This window comes from Plasmopara halstedii, assembly GCF_900000015.1.
Source record: "Plasmopara halstedii genome assembly, contig: Scaffold_194, whole genome shotgun sequence".
NCBI lineage: Eukaryota > Oomycota > Peronosporomycetes > Peronosporales > Peronosporaceae > Plasmopara > Plasmopara halstedii.
The window spans coordinates 297,544-309,953 of record NW_020187115.1 but is presented as its reverse complement, the minus strand read 5'-3'; the positions used below and the strand labels follow the sequence as shown (position 1 = coordinate 309,953).

The following is a 12,410-nucleotide window of genomic DNA, read 5'->3' as shown; positions in this document are numbered from 1 at the left end:
GACGGTGGCGTCATAGACGCAAATGATGCAGACATCTTCTGCTGCAGGTGCTCTAGCAAAGCGTTTTTCGTAATTTGAAAACGCCTCTAGACGCGCACCGATTGCCCCGGGGCCTTGCGCAGCAAGGTGTTGCACGCCCTCAGGGCCAAGCAAGGACATTAGCTTTATAAGCCCGTCCTGCATGCCCTGGGGCAAAGAGGAATATTGTTCCATCCTTACAGAGAATCAGTCAAAACGACTCAGGTGTGGATTGACTACGAGTGCTACCAAGTGCAGCGGGGCTGCCGTAGCTTAGCGCTTGAGGAAGCGTAATTAAGGTCACCGACCTTTCGTTCTATACTTAGAACAAGGACGAGTTAGCGGATCGCAATTCGCTTACTCCACGAGTAATTGCCTTACCCAAGGCTAATTAGCTCTTCTGTTTAAAATCCAAAACTGATATTTATTTATTTTCTTAACCTAATTTCAAAAGTCTAGATTTTCCTAAATATAATAAATATATAAAGTAAAATCTAAATACGTGCATAACTACTGGCTACCTAGCCCCATATCGCATTCTTGTTTGGGTGTGGTCACACCATAGACATCTCGTGTGACACACACCCCTGTTACCAGGGTTCGTGTAACCCCGTTACATCTAAAATAGCAGCTAGTCAAATTTTATCGACAGCCCCCAATAAGATTAAAGCCGATTTTGTGGTGGTGGCAAAGGATTTTGAGTGCTGGTGAACAATTTTACTATAACGGGGATAAACCTGCAAAGGCATGTACCGTACTATTGAGCATAATCTGAATGACTGCGGTCTTTCCACCTTGTTCTTCGATGTACCCTCCACCTCTCGAACGCGTCCCTAGTTATATTATATGTTTGCGGAAGATCGGCATGCAGACATGTCTCATCTGATACCAAGCACAGTGAAAATGTCACTCAAAAGTTGCTGAAAAGCACCAGTCTTAATCCGAAATAATGGCCATCGGCAAGCCATGCTGGCGAAAAAGAGCACTTTGCTGTATCTAACGGTCCACAAAGAATACAATGTCTGCATTACCGGACGCCTCTTCTGAAGACCCTTATTAAAGTGCAGTCCTATGGTGATTCTCTACAGTTTGTACACCCAATAAATGTTCTGATTGATGCAGGCCGGGCTCGTGACAGCCAAAATGATGCTGATCGACTCAATTCTCTCCAATCAATCATGCCATCCACTTAGGGTTGCTTTATCAGTTCGTAACGGCATTTATAAATTTAAAAAACACTACGAGTGCCTAATGCGGCATTTATAATTCTTCAAAAACGATTGTAGTAGCGCTTTCAATAATGTTGTCATATAAGTGAGGAGATCACCACTTGAGAATACCGGTATGGTGCTGGTTATACAAATTGCGTTCGTACACATTTTGTCGAATTTCGCTTCTACGTCGCAACTGGCTAGTAATACAATCATTTTTGCGGTGTAGGCAACAAACAACACACGCGTCATTCTAAATATCGGGAATGGGATTAGCGACTGCTGACACCAAGACAGTGGCAAACGAGCCTTCGCATCAGACTCATTCGTCTTTTTCCTTCACTATGAAGCTTCTCTCAATTGTAGTAGTTGTGCTCGCAGCTACTGGCGGATGGTTTGTTCGCCAACGCGAGGATTTTGATGACGTAGTGCTGAATATACTTAGAGATACAAAGTTGTTATCTCACGTACCGTCCAGCTTCTTCGAAATGATTGACGTGTTGCCGTATAAGTACGAGAGTGATGTAGTGGCTTTGGAAGTGCGCCATTTAGTGAGTAAGTTCTCGTGCAATGATTCAGACTACATGGCTTCGCCTTTATTTGACGGCAAAGTCTTCCCTGTCACTGATCCTATGGAAGCGGATACGCCAATGGCCGATGATCGAGTGTTTTTCATGCTTAACGGTGCGAATGTCGGTACTTATATTTCCTGGAACGGCGACTTTAACTGCATTGGGCAGGCAGCTGAATTGGCTGCAGTGCGACTCGGAGCGGACCGAGACGTGATAGTGAATGGTGTACGGCTGTACAGTCAATTGGGTTGGCCTGTTCGTAATGAAAATGACTTGCACAAGACAAAAAACATTGTTCATGTGTTACTGGACTTTCAATTGTGGCAATGGCCAGGTATCAAAAAGGGGTACAAGTACCTGTTGGAAAACGGTGTGACGTTGACGATGGTAGGGATCAATCCCAAAGTGTTTGATGTCGAGTACTTTTTCACTCAAGAAGAGGCAGACAAAGTCATTGAACTTGGATTGCCGACGCTAAACCGCTCGATGGTGGATTCCCATAACTCATCGCGTCAGATGAGCCAGGTGCGCACAAGTCATACAGCTTTCTTGCCTGACAGTTTTTTTACAAGAAATTTTCGAAAGCGTTCAGCTTTTGTAGCTCGACTTCCAAGTCCATCGTACGCTGAGCGATTGCAGCTAGTACGATACAATGCCGGTGAGTTCTATCGAAAACACCATGACACATTTTCATCTCGCGAGATTCTGCCGAAAAAGTCAGCGCACGTTTTTGGATTAGATGAATACATTAAGTGGGCCAATTGGGCGTCTGGCAAAATTCGTGAATTGAGCTTGCAACGTGACATTCCAGAAGACTTTCGTGAAGGAGGGCTACTCTTTCCGAATGCCACAGACAAGCGAAACTTTCAAATTGCTTTGGTAAAGCTCTTTTACACTGAAGCTAATGCAACCAATTTGTTTAAGACCTTATCTGATGAGGCATGGCTTACTTGGCTAGATGAAAACGCTAACAACAATGCGACGGGAATAATTGATGTTCTCCTTGCTGAAAATGAAAAGCCACATTATTTACCACTCCTCGTCAGAGCTTGGGAAAAAGCGCTTGGGCTACCTGATTTGCACTACACTTTTTCTAAGCCCGCGATGAACTCGGTATCGCACTATTTCGCGTGGGTGCGCTGGGCAAAGGAGCGTATCACTTTTCTGGGTGACGAAGTTCCGTTAATGGCTCGCCCAGAGGGAGATTTTTACCCGGAGTTCACGGTCGCCTTTCAAACAAAATTGCTGGGGTTCGTGCTGGACGACCATACTCCTGAATTTGTCAGGCGTATCACCAATGCAGAATGGTACGATTATATGGTCAGGGACCGCAGCACAAACCATTGTTTAATTAACGTACTCAAGGCTTTTCCGCAATTCGCCGAACTTGTGATCAAGACTTGGGAAGCGCGCGTACGTGCACCCGCTCAGCTACGCTATACGCTACCTACCTACATCAAGCACTTCCACCCGCAGCGCTACGTTACGCTGTTTTTATACCTGAACAATCAGACCAAAATTGGGGGTGAAACCGTGTTTCCACACTCTCTGGATCGGTATTCAGACAAAGATATTGTTCGTGATGGGATGGATGAGTGTTCGTTGGGACTGGCAGTGCCTCCTCTTGGCTTGCACGCTTCACTTTTCTACGTCCAAACACCTGAAGGCGATGAAGATTTATTCAGCTTACATGGTGGATGCCCACCGCATGAAGGAACCAAATGGGGCTCAAATTCTTTCATGTGGAACGCCGATGCTGATGAATCCGGGAATTTCTGGGCTACGAAGTAGTCTGTTACTTTATGTGACGTATTGAGCACAGCATCAAAAGTGTCGATAAGAGTGATTCTATAGTTATCTTCTTGCGATTAAATGTGTGTTTATGATAACAAAAGTTCATGCAGCTCTTCTTCCCGAAAAGCAGTCATTGTATCATTGTGGTAATGGATCCTCATCAGTCCAGTGTTGAAATTAGTTTTGATTTGACCTTGATGCTAAAGATGTATGAAGAACGTAATAAATACTCAAATCTCAATTCAGCGTCTCACAGGATGAAATGCTGAAAGCAATCGGACGCTTCCACGTCCGTGAGACAAAAATGATGAAGCTATTTTTACAGAAACAAAGGGTCAAGTCCAAGAAATCAGCAGATTTTTGATTCAAATGAATGCAACTTCTGCTCGAAGTGATCAGGCTACACAGCAAACAGCGTCAACTGCGATATTACCACGTTACATGCAACCGACGTTCTCGTCGATTCTTCCTGAATATGCTAATGCAGAAACAGAACAAATTCGTAAAGCTTTTGGTACAGGTAATTTTACAAATATTCAGATAATGCCAACTCGATTGCACAACAACGCAGTGAACCAGGCAAGGTTTGAAAAGATGAATGAAAATCGAATCAATCAGTCAAAAGTTGGCAAAAACTTTACTCAAAATGGATTCTTTAGCCGATTCGAGTATATGCCATCACAATGTAATGATGAACAAGCACGAACGGAAAGACTTCGTTTTGAGGCCAAGCGCTCTGAGATTAGTAGTCACGACTTTTTAAGCGGTGGTAGTGCTGCTCGACTTAAGCATGAAGATGCTTTTGGAGCCCTAAACTTTCGATATCCACATCTGTACGAGCCATATCCGGATAACAGCGAAAAGAAAAAGCTTGAGCGCTTATGTAGGGAAAAGAAAATTTTGCATGGTCCGTTTGTGCCATCTGGCCAACGGCCTCGTGTGACGCGGATGCTAACTCCTCAAATAATGATCGAGATGCACGAAGCCATTGCGGCAGACTGGCAAGGTTTAAAAATTGCCATTACACCTACTCAAGACGAACACATTTTGGTATGTTTTAATGATTCATCTCTCAGGAGCACAGACGAAATCCTCGCATACATGAACGTCTTTTGCAAAACCAATCGAGTAGCGTGTAAGTACGGACTTTGTAAAGCAACGGAGGACTGGAATTTTAAGTCTAGTGACGGTAGGCTTTATTTCGCCTTTCGACCTCCTTGGGTCAAAAATCGCTCCAAAAATCTTGTAAATGGTATAACAAGATAGATGCTTTGAAAGCGTCTAAGGATATTCATTTAAGCGCATATTGCATTGCTACTTACAGATTGATGTACCCCTCACAAGACCACAATTTAAAACTTAATACTTTGTTGGCCAGTCACCGATAATTCAAGTTCCAGCGTAGGTCCAGCATCATAAATGATTAGGACTTAAGACAACATAAATGCTGCATGTTCCCCCATCAATCGCTACAAAAGGTGATCTGTGGGTTATATTTTTTGTAGATCTAGAAATGTGTCATCTGCTTTGTATACCGCGCGTCCTCTGACTATATTTGTTTGAGCTGAATTGGAGGGAGAGCCAACAGGGTGCATAGTGTGTGTCGGTGGTATCACGCTGTTTGTTGAGTTGACCCTATCAGCTGGCGTACTGCTTCAGCATTTTTTGGTCTCTATTTTTGCCATCTGGAGACAAAAGCTTTTTTAGTCCAACACATGCGCTCTATTTCGTCACTAACGTCTGTCTTCTTATCCCACGATCTGGGCTATCACTTGTAGAATTCATTTGTGTTCCTCAAGATGCTCTCGCCTAGCTCCTTGCAACAACTGACTGGGCAACTTGAGGTCAAGTTCAAAGGAGGTGCCTTTTCTACATGGTCCGACAGCTTTGTACGAATTCAAGGTCGATGGCTATGCGTTTATAAGCACGAACGCGATTCCGTACGTCAGGGTGCCATCGAACTTGGAATGGGTGTCACTGTCACGGATATGGCAAATTCAGAAGCATATGCTAAATTCCAAAGACATTTTCACCTTACTTGCAATGGTGGGTTACTCCCCAGGATGGAGGTTAAATTTCGCGCTAAGACACGAGAAGACAGAGACTTGTGGGTACAAGCAATTGCTACGAACCTGCAATGCCTAACAAGTTCTAAAGGGATGGATCCTTTCTACGGAGTCGAAGAAATGACCATTTTTTCTGACAATATACTTGAAGACATAATGCTACACCCTATTCGCATTCGTTCTGACATGACAATCAAGTGTGCGACAGGTGAAACGATCGTGTCGGCTCTGTTGAAGCACAACTTAGTATCAGATCGAGTTACAGGCACAATATTCTGTCGTCAATTACTGTCAATGAATTTGCTACACCATGTCATGTGGGATCGTGACTTCACTGATTCGCCCGAACCTTTCGTGATTGCTGCGTATGATGTTGAGAATGACCGTCGATCTGAGAAAGAAAGTGACTACCACGTCACGCACTTTTCAAAATACATGGACTCTCGCAAGTTTTGGAGATACATTGCAGAATCTGATGTGAAGAACAAGATCACCAGCTCCGGTGGTATTCGACGTGCTGTTCTCAGTTCTTCATCCGTCAGCCGATCTGCGAGCTCGTCAAGTACAGGGTGCACTCCTAGTATTTCGGTTGGATCAGAACAGGAAACTTGGCGCATTCTGACGAATCGCTCATCCACTGGTAGTACTCAGCCTTCATACGCTGGACCGGAGAAAAAGGCTAGGAAATGTGCAGTATGCGCGAAGTCTTTTAATCCACTGCGTCGACGTTATTTCTGTCATCATTGTTGTAATGTTGTTTGCAGTAATTGCAGTGTCATCCCCGTCAAAGACAGTGGAGAATCAGCTGGAAAAGCGGTGCCGTCATGGCAAATCTGCATTAGTTGCAAGCTTATATCAAATGCTACGTTTATGGGTGAGCCTGATGATTTGATGGATGGAAAAATCCAGCTACAGACCTCGCAAAGTGCCAGTGACGTGCTGACATCGACGTCATCGACAAGCGAGTTTAGTAGATCCAATGTTGCTGAATTTTCAAGCCAAGGAACGTCTGTATGTCATCACTGTCAAAATGAAAAGTGCAGTCCTATTACTGATTTTCTACAGATTAAATATCCGGTGAACTTTCCAATTGACGTCGGATTTGTGACGGCCGAGCAATTCACAAATGAAGCTGTGCGACTCGAGTCTGTCAAAGCTCTGCTAGTCACAATGGCATCCACTCCGAGTGTGACGCGCGTACTTCGTCAGTTCTGTAACATGGCAGCTATTGCTTCTCAATGTCCCATTGCTATCGTTGGGTTTCTAGAAGAGGATAAGTACGTTTTAGGATCCCAATATGGCATTAATTCTGAAGCCGCTGTGCCTCGAAGTCACGCGATAGCAGCTCACACTTGTCGTAGTGGTGAGCCGCTCGTTTGTTCAGACATGGCTCTGGACGTACGCTTCAAGGGAAATACTTGGCGTCAAGAAAGTCTCAAATGCGCGCGATTGTATGTCGGAATTCCATTAATTCTTTCTGATGGATGCGTTGTTGGAGCGCTAGAAGTGTTTGATCTGCAGCCTCGTTACGAATGCGGCGAAATGTTGGGTCGACTTCAGACTGTGGTTCGCGGATTGCTTAATTTGCTCGAAAAGATAATGACGGCAACTGCAGAAGCCCATAAAGAAGAAGTGGAGGAACAATTTAACGAAGCACTAACTGAGTATCAAACGGAGCAACCGAATATTCAGAATCAGGAAAAGGAACAGTCTACAGCTGTGAATCCCATGGAAGCTCAGCTTCTTGAGCTACTTTCACAAACAACCACTACGCAGGAGCAATTGCGCGCACAACAAGGTCAAATGGTCAGCGCAATTTCTAGCCATTCGAAGCAGATTGACAACTTGACGAAACAGCTTGAGCGAATAGAGGCCACTCTTGCAACCAAACTGGACGGTAAACGCGGAGACAAGGATTAACCAAGTTTTCTTGCAGCTTGAATAATCAATGGAATTTACGTACAAAAGAGTTTACATAAAATATAGTCAAACTTTTTTCATAGTTCTACTGTGCGTCGATCGGGCAATCAATTGCCGTGACGAGGCAATCAATCTGTAGACCAGACACCAAACAAACAATCCTTTTAACCATGTGTTGGCCCTATTTTATTTTGCATTACAATGTGTAGTTACAATGCCACTGGGTCTAATTCACTAACTAAGCACTGGCTGCGTCAGCATCATCATTCGAGGGAGTGTCCTCGCCATCGTCTGAGTCCATACCGAGTTTTGCCGCGAGCGTCGATTCCATACGTTCAAGCTGCTTGGCCAAGTCACTAATCTGTTTCGAGTGGCTGCTAATTGCGTGTACCATCTGTCCCTGCTGGTTGCGCAGTTGTTCCTGTGTGCTAGTAGTTTGAGATAATAGCTGCATCAGTCGCGTCTCCATATCATCCTGTAACAGCTCACCCCCACCTGCTGCGGGAGCTGGTGCTACCGGAGCAGTTATTGGAGCTGCAGGCGCAACCATCTTTGGCTCTTCCTTTGGCTTGGGCGGTTGAGGTGCTGGGCCCGACGGTTTGTGGTTTGGTGACTTTGCGGTAGGCTGAGGCGATTTCTTTGGTGGTGGAATGGCAGGTGCAGTTGGGGCACTGGGTGCCGGAGCACGTGAAGTCCGTTGCTTGTTATTGTCGCCCTCGTTCTGTAGAGTTCCTCTTCCTAACGATGCTGAGGACTTTTGCCCCAATTCATCGTCTAAAATATCGTTCTTTGCCAAAATTTCTTCAAACTTGCGTAATAAGCCGCGAACGACTGTCTGTAGCTGTGAAATAACATCCATACACGCAAATCGTGGTATGGTATCAAATACTTCAATCGCTCCAATAGTGTGGCCGTTCGATAGCGTTAGCGGAATACCAGCATAAAACTGCGCCTGCAGTACATCTCTCCGCCACGGATTCGCAGCAAAGCGAACATCACGATTCAGGTCACTGCATACAAGTGGCGATCCATTTCGACAAGCATGTGCAGCTAGACTTTTTTGTCGATCAATCTTGTCTAAAGATCCTAGACCCAATTCTGCACACGGCATATACACGTGTTTATCCAAGAGCCCCACCAAAGCCATAGGACACGAAGTAGCGATCGCAGCCATGTTAGAAAATTGCTTGATCATTTGCAAGTCCGACGTGCCAGTTTTTAAAGCGCTCCATATCGTCCGTACGGAACGGAGACGCTCCTTCTCATTATCAAGGTGTTTTGCAGCAATGTACTGATTTTTCGCCGCTGGGTCCGCAAGCTCGAGGAAGAAAGGATATGGGACCTCAAAGTACTCGTGTAGAGGAGCACAGGCTTCGTTCATGCACCATGGACAGTCTTCGGTAACTACTGGTGGTCCTGTAAATGAGCCGTGGCGTGCCCTTTGGCCAGAAGGATCAGTGGTGGGGTTACTACTGGTTGTGCTAGACTTGCGTCGAGCAGAGAGACTCGAGCTACTAGCTGCACGCTTGTCCATGTGAAGTTGCAAATCACCAATTGAAGAGTCATCTTTGACATTTCCCGCTCCTGAAGAATAGCTGGCAAAACTAAGACGGTCAGTTGTATAATCTCCTTCACTGCCACTTGGTTGAGAGTCTGACATTGCGGCTGTATTCGAACCTCCATTCGTCGAAAAGATACGATCATAAAAATCGTCTTGTGACGCAATGGAGCTGAGCTTACAGCTTACACACATGCGGACAGTAATTGCCCCTTCAAACGTACTTTCAACCTTTCTAGAAATACTACACGAGCTGCAGACCACAGCCGTGCACGTGCGGCAATAGTGTCGTCGACGGAGTGGATTGAAACTCTTGCCACATACAGAACATTTCTTACTGGCTTTTGACTCGGCTGCTGTATTAGCATTGTGCGCGTGATTCATTGTTTGATGCGACTGCCCAATGACAGTGGTAGCACTGGGACCCACAAGAGAACTGCTTGCGGTAAAATTCATAGGCTTCCGGTCTCCACGACTGCTATGGTCGGCAGAGCGAGTGCGATGCATATGGCTCTGATTGAGCGAATCCATGTCTCCGGATATAGAAGTCTGCGATTGAAGAACCTGAGATTGAGCTGCAAACAATTCAGCAGAAGAGCTGGCGGTACTACGCACAGATGAAAGGTCAGTATCCTGAGTGTCGCTTAAGGCAACGAATTTCCCGCTAAGGAACTTGGTACTACTGTTGGCAATTGTAAAATCGAAGAGGTTGCGACCCATGAAGCACGCAAAGCGGCTCTCGATCGGGGTCAGGAAGCGGCTCACAAATAGGCAGAGCTGGAGTGATGCCTTGGCGTTCTTCGTCCGTCCGCAATAGGCGAGGGGGAGAGAGGAGAAAAATATATTATACACCAATGAAACACTCGATTGGATGCTTACCGCCAATCGTAAGGATATTTCGTTCTGACTATGTATTAAGAGTCAGCCTTAACAGATATTTTCGTTATGAGGATGTTAGGTGTAATTTATGGCTATCTCGCAAAAACAAGCGGCGATGTAATGGGCAATTGATGGCTAAAGGAGGTCTTGCTTTCTTTTAGCTACTTGTCACACAATAGGTAGGCGGGATAGGTCCGTTTTAAGACGACGTGACGACAGAAGCTTTGATTAGACTATACACCGCAGACGACGCCTTTCAAGCCGGATCGAAATTTATTTGGTCTGCGTATTGACGGGCTCGCCTCTGGCAAAAAAAGGCAAACGATCATCCCTTCGCTCTGTGGCCCACCGAAGCACACACTTTGCATGCAGAGGCTAATGAGTCGCGTTGGTGTATTTGTAAGATTTCATTATCATTGCTTTGATATTTGAATGAGAGGCTAATAATGAAGATCATTTCATATTTCTCTCAAACTATTTTCCAAGCTTTAAATGAGGTATATCGGTAAGTGTTCCGCTATTCAAATGAGGGCAATCATCGTTGGAGCACTTGCTCATCAAGATAAACAGCGATTGACGCAGCAGTGGATTCTGAGATGAGACATAAGGTTAATGTTATATAGAATTGACCATTGTTCAAAGAGTTAAGCGAATTTTACACCACAATGTCCATCTGGTGCAACAAATACACTCTCGAACGATGTCTTATCAACCTTTAGCTTGCTATATTCCCGTGACAACTTCAGAGTTATGTTGGCTACTCCGACTGTGGAACACCCTTTAAGGTTTTAACGCCTGTCTGCCCACACTGACCTTTACAACTTTACGAACGTTTCGTTCATACTGACAGTTTGAACAGAAATCGCAATCAGGTGGAGATTGTCAACACCGAACCACTACAATATTGTTTTCAGACATAGATATATGACGCTTCATGAACGTCATTAAATGCAAAACTTAATGTTCATAATTCCTCAAGATGTGGCAACAATTAGTTGAGCTTTTAATTCAACGGTAACGATCGGTACAAACATCAGTATAATTGTATCAAATTTTGCGGGCGGCTAGTCATTGTGTGTACTCTATCATTTGATGTATTTAGCTCTTTCAAAGATGTCTTAGTCATTCTGCGCGATACATTAATACAAGCTGATGCATTGCCTTAAGGTGGTCATGGTCATTAGGGCACATCAGAATCTGGGCATGCATCGGAGATTTGCAACAATGAATTACATCAGTAGATGCTCAGTAAAAATGGTAATATCCTTAGTTGCAGATTTTTTTAGACTGACAGATGCAGCGAATGCCGATTTTGCAATTCGTTTTTGGAAATGGGCCGCCGGGTCAAATAAGGCATATATGATTACACTCAAACAGCGTATTTAAAACGATCTTGATATACGAATCTTTTGGTGTATGGAGTACTTCTGCTAACAAAAACGATTCAGTAAGTTTCGATGTCAGTCCTTGTCTCATTTTGAAAAAAAAAAAGATTTTGGAGACGAACTAAACATGGTTTTTGAGTTCGAAGGCCTTGCAGACCACCAAAAGTGTCTAATTGTGTCATTCGCTCAACTAAATTTCGGCGTGGTGACCATTTTATAATAGATCTTATTTGCATACCATGCACTGCAAAGTCGATAATGATGCAGAACATGCTAGTTCAGCGACATTTCGTCACTTCGATTGTTTGAGGGAATGTGGGCAGGTGGTCGTAGCTCCATAAATGCCTTCTAATGCGAATACGAAGAGGTTGGCGGCAACAAAATGAATACGATTGCGAACTGAAAAGGAACATTGACATAGCGTCTGCGCGGAAATATATCTAAATCTTGCAGAACGCCCAACGCCTGCTTCTTTTTCAGATCCCTCCGGCTTATTATAATAAAATGGCAATTCAATTTAAGCTCTTATTCTCTGGTCGGGAAGTTTGGTTGGAAACTCTGATAATAATGTTTGAGATATGAGGTAATGTTGGTGAGTGCCGCGAGCGAAATTTATCAGTGGGCTCGGGCATAAATTGGCGCTGGTCTTCTTCATCTTTATCCTGCTTTGATCCTGTGACCGAAAGATTTATGTGTTGATCTCTGAGCGGTGTATCACATAACATTAAATACACGACTCATGAGACTCAATGAATCACAGATTACAGCGGGCAAAGTACTTGGATTCGATTGCAAATTGTCTTCTGTTTGCAAACGGCGGGAACGTATTTCGCAACCTGGGTATGATTACAAATTTTAATTTAGCAGGTAGAAACATATCAAGCATTCTGAATAGCATCGAACACCATTCGGAAATACATTGCACGTCTAACGAACCGTATTACGAGCTCTAATAGCGTAAAGAGTCCGGCTCAAAAAATACATGCGCTGGTGATCAAAGTGTTGAT

The 12,410-nt window shown here is 44.4% G+C and overlaps 5 protein-coding genes across 5 annotated transcripts; 3 read left to right on the top strand and 2 right to left on the bottom strand.

The window, feature by feature from the left end:
• Window positions 1–1,495: 1,495 nt before the first annotated feature.
• On the top strand, window positions 1,496–3,592 carry PHALS_02468 (conserved hypothetical protein; the record flags this gene model as incomplete). The annotated part of the gene is made up of 1 exon (XM_024720168.1): window positions 1,496–3,592. The coding sequence occupies one exon, from the start codon at window positions 1,496–1,498 to the stop codon at window positions 3,590–3,592; it is 2,097 nt and encodes a 698-aa protein (XP_024572749.1).
• Window positions 3,593–3,964: 372 nt separating this feature from the next.
• On the top strand, window positions 3,965–4,861 carry PHALS_02467 (uncharacterized protein; the record flags this gene model as incomplete). Its single annotated transcript, XM_024720157.1, has 1 exon — window positions 3,965–4,861. One exon carries the CDS (start codon window positions 3,965–3,967, stop codon window positions 4,859–4,861), a length of 897 nt encoding a protein of 298 aa, XP_024572748.1.
• A 533-nt stretch (window positions 4,862–5,394) lies between these two features.
• Window positions 5,395–7,581, top strand: PHALS_02466 (hypothetical protein L914_21223; the record flags this gene model as incomplete). The annotated part of the gene is made up of 1 exon (XM_024720146.1): window positions 5,395–7,581. The coding sequence occupies one exon, from the start codon at window positions 5,395–5,397 to the stop codon at window positions 7,579–7,581; it is 2,187 nt and encodes a 728-aa protein (XP_024572747.1).
• A 238-nt stretch (window positions 7,582–7,819) lies between these two features.
• PHALS_02465 (hypothetical protein L914_21224) lies at window positions 7,820–9,859 on the bottom strand (the record flags this gene model as incomplete). Its single annotated transcript, XM_024720135.1, has 1 exon — window positions 7,820–9,859. One exon carries the CDS (start codon window positions 9,857–9,859, stop codon window positions 7,820–7,822), a length of 2,040 nt encoding a protein of 679 aa, XP_024572746.1.
• Window positions 9,860–11,915: 2,056 nt separating this feature from the next.
• PHALS_02464 (uncharacterized protein) lies at window positions 11,916–12,144 on the bottom strand (the record flags this gene model as incomplete). The annotated part of the gene is made up of 2 exons (XM_024720124.1): window positions 11,916–12,076; window positions 12,138–12,144. 2 exons carry the CDS (start codon window positions 12,142–12,144, stop codon window positions 11,916–11,918), a joined length of 168 nt encoding a protein of 55 aa, XP_024572745.1.
• Between the last annotated feature and the right edge of the window lie 266 nt (window positions 12,145–12,410).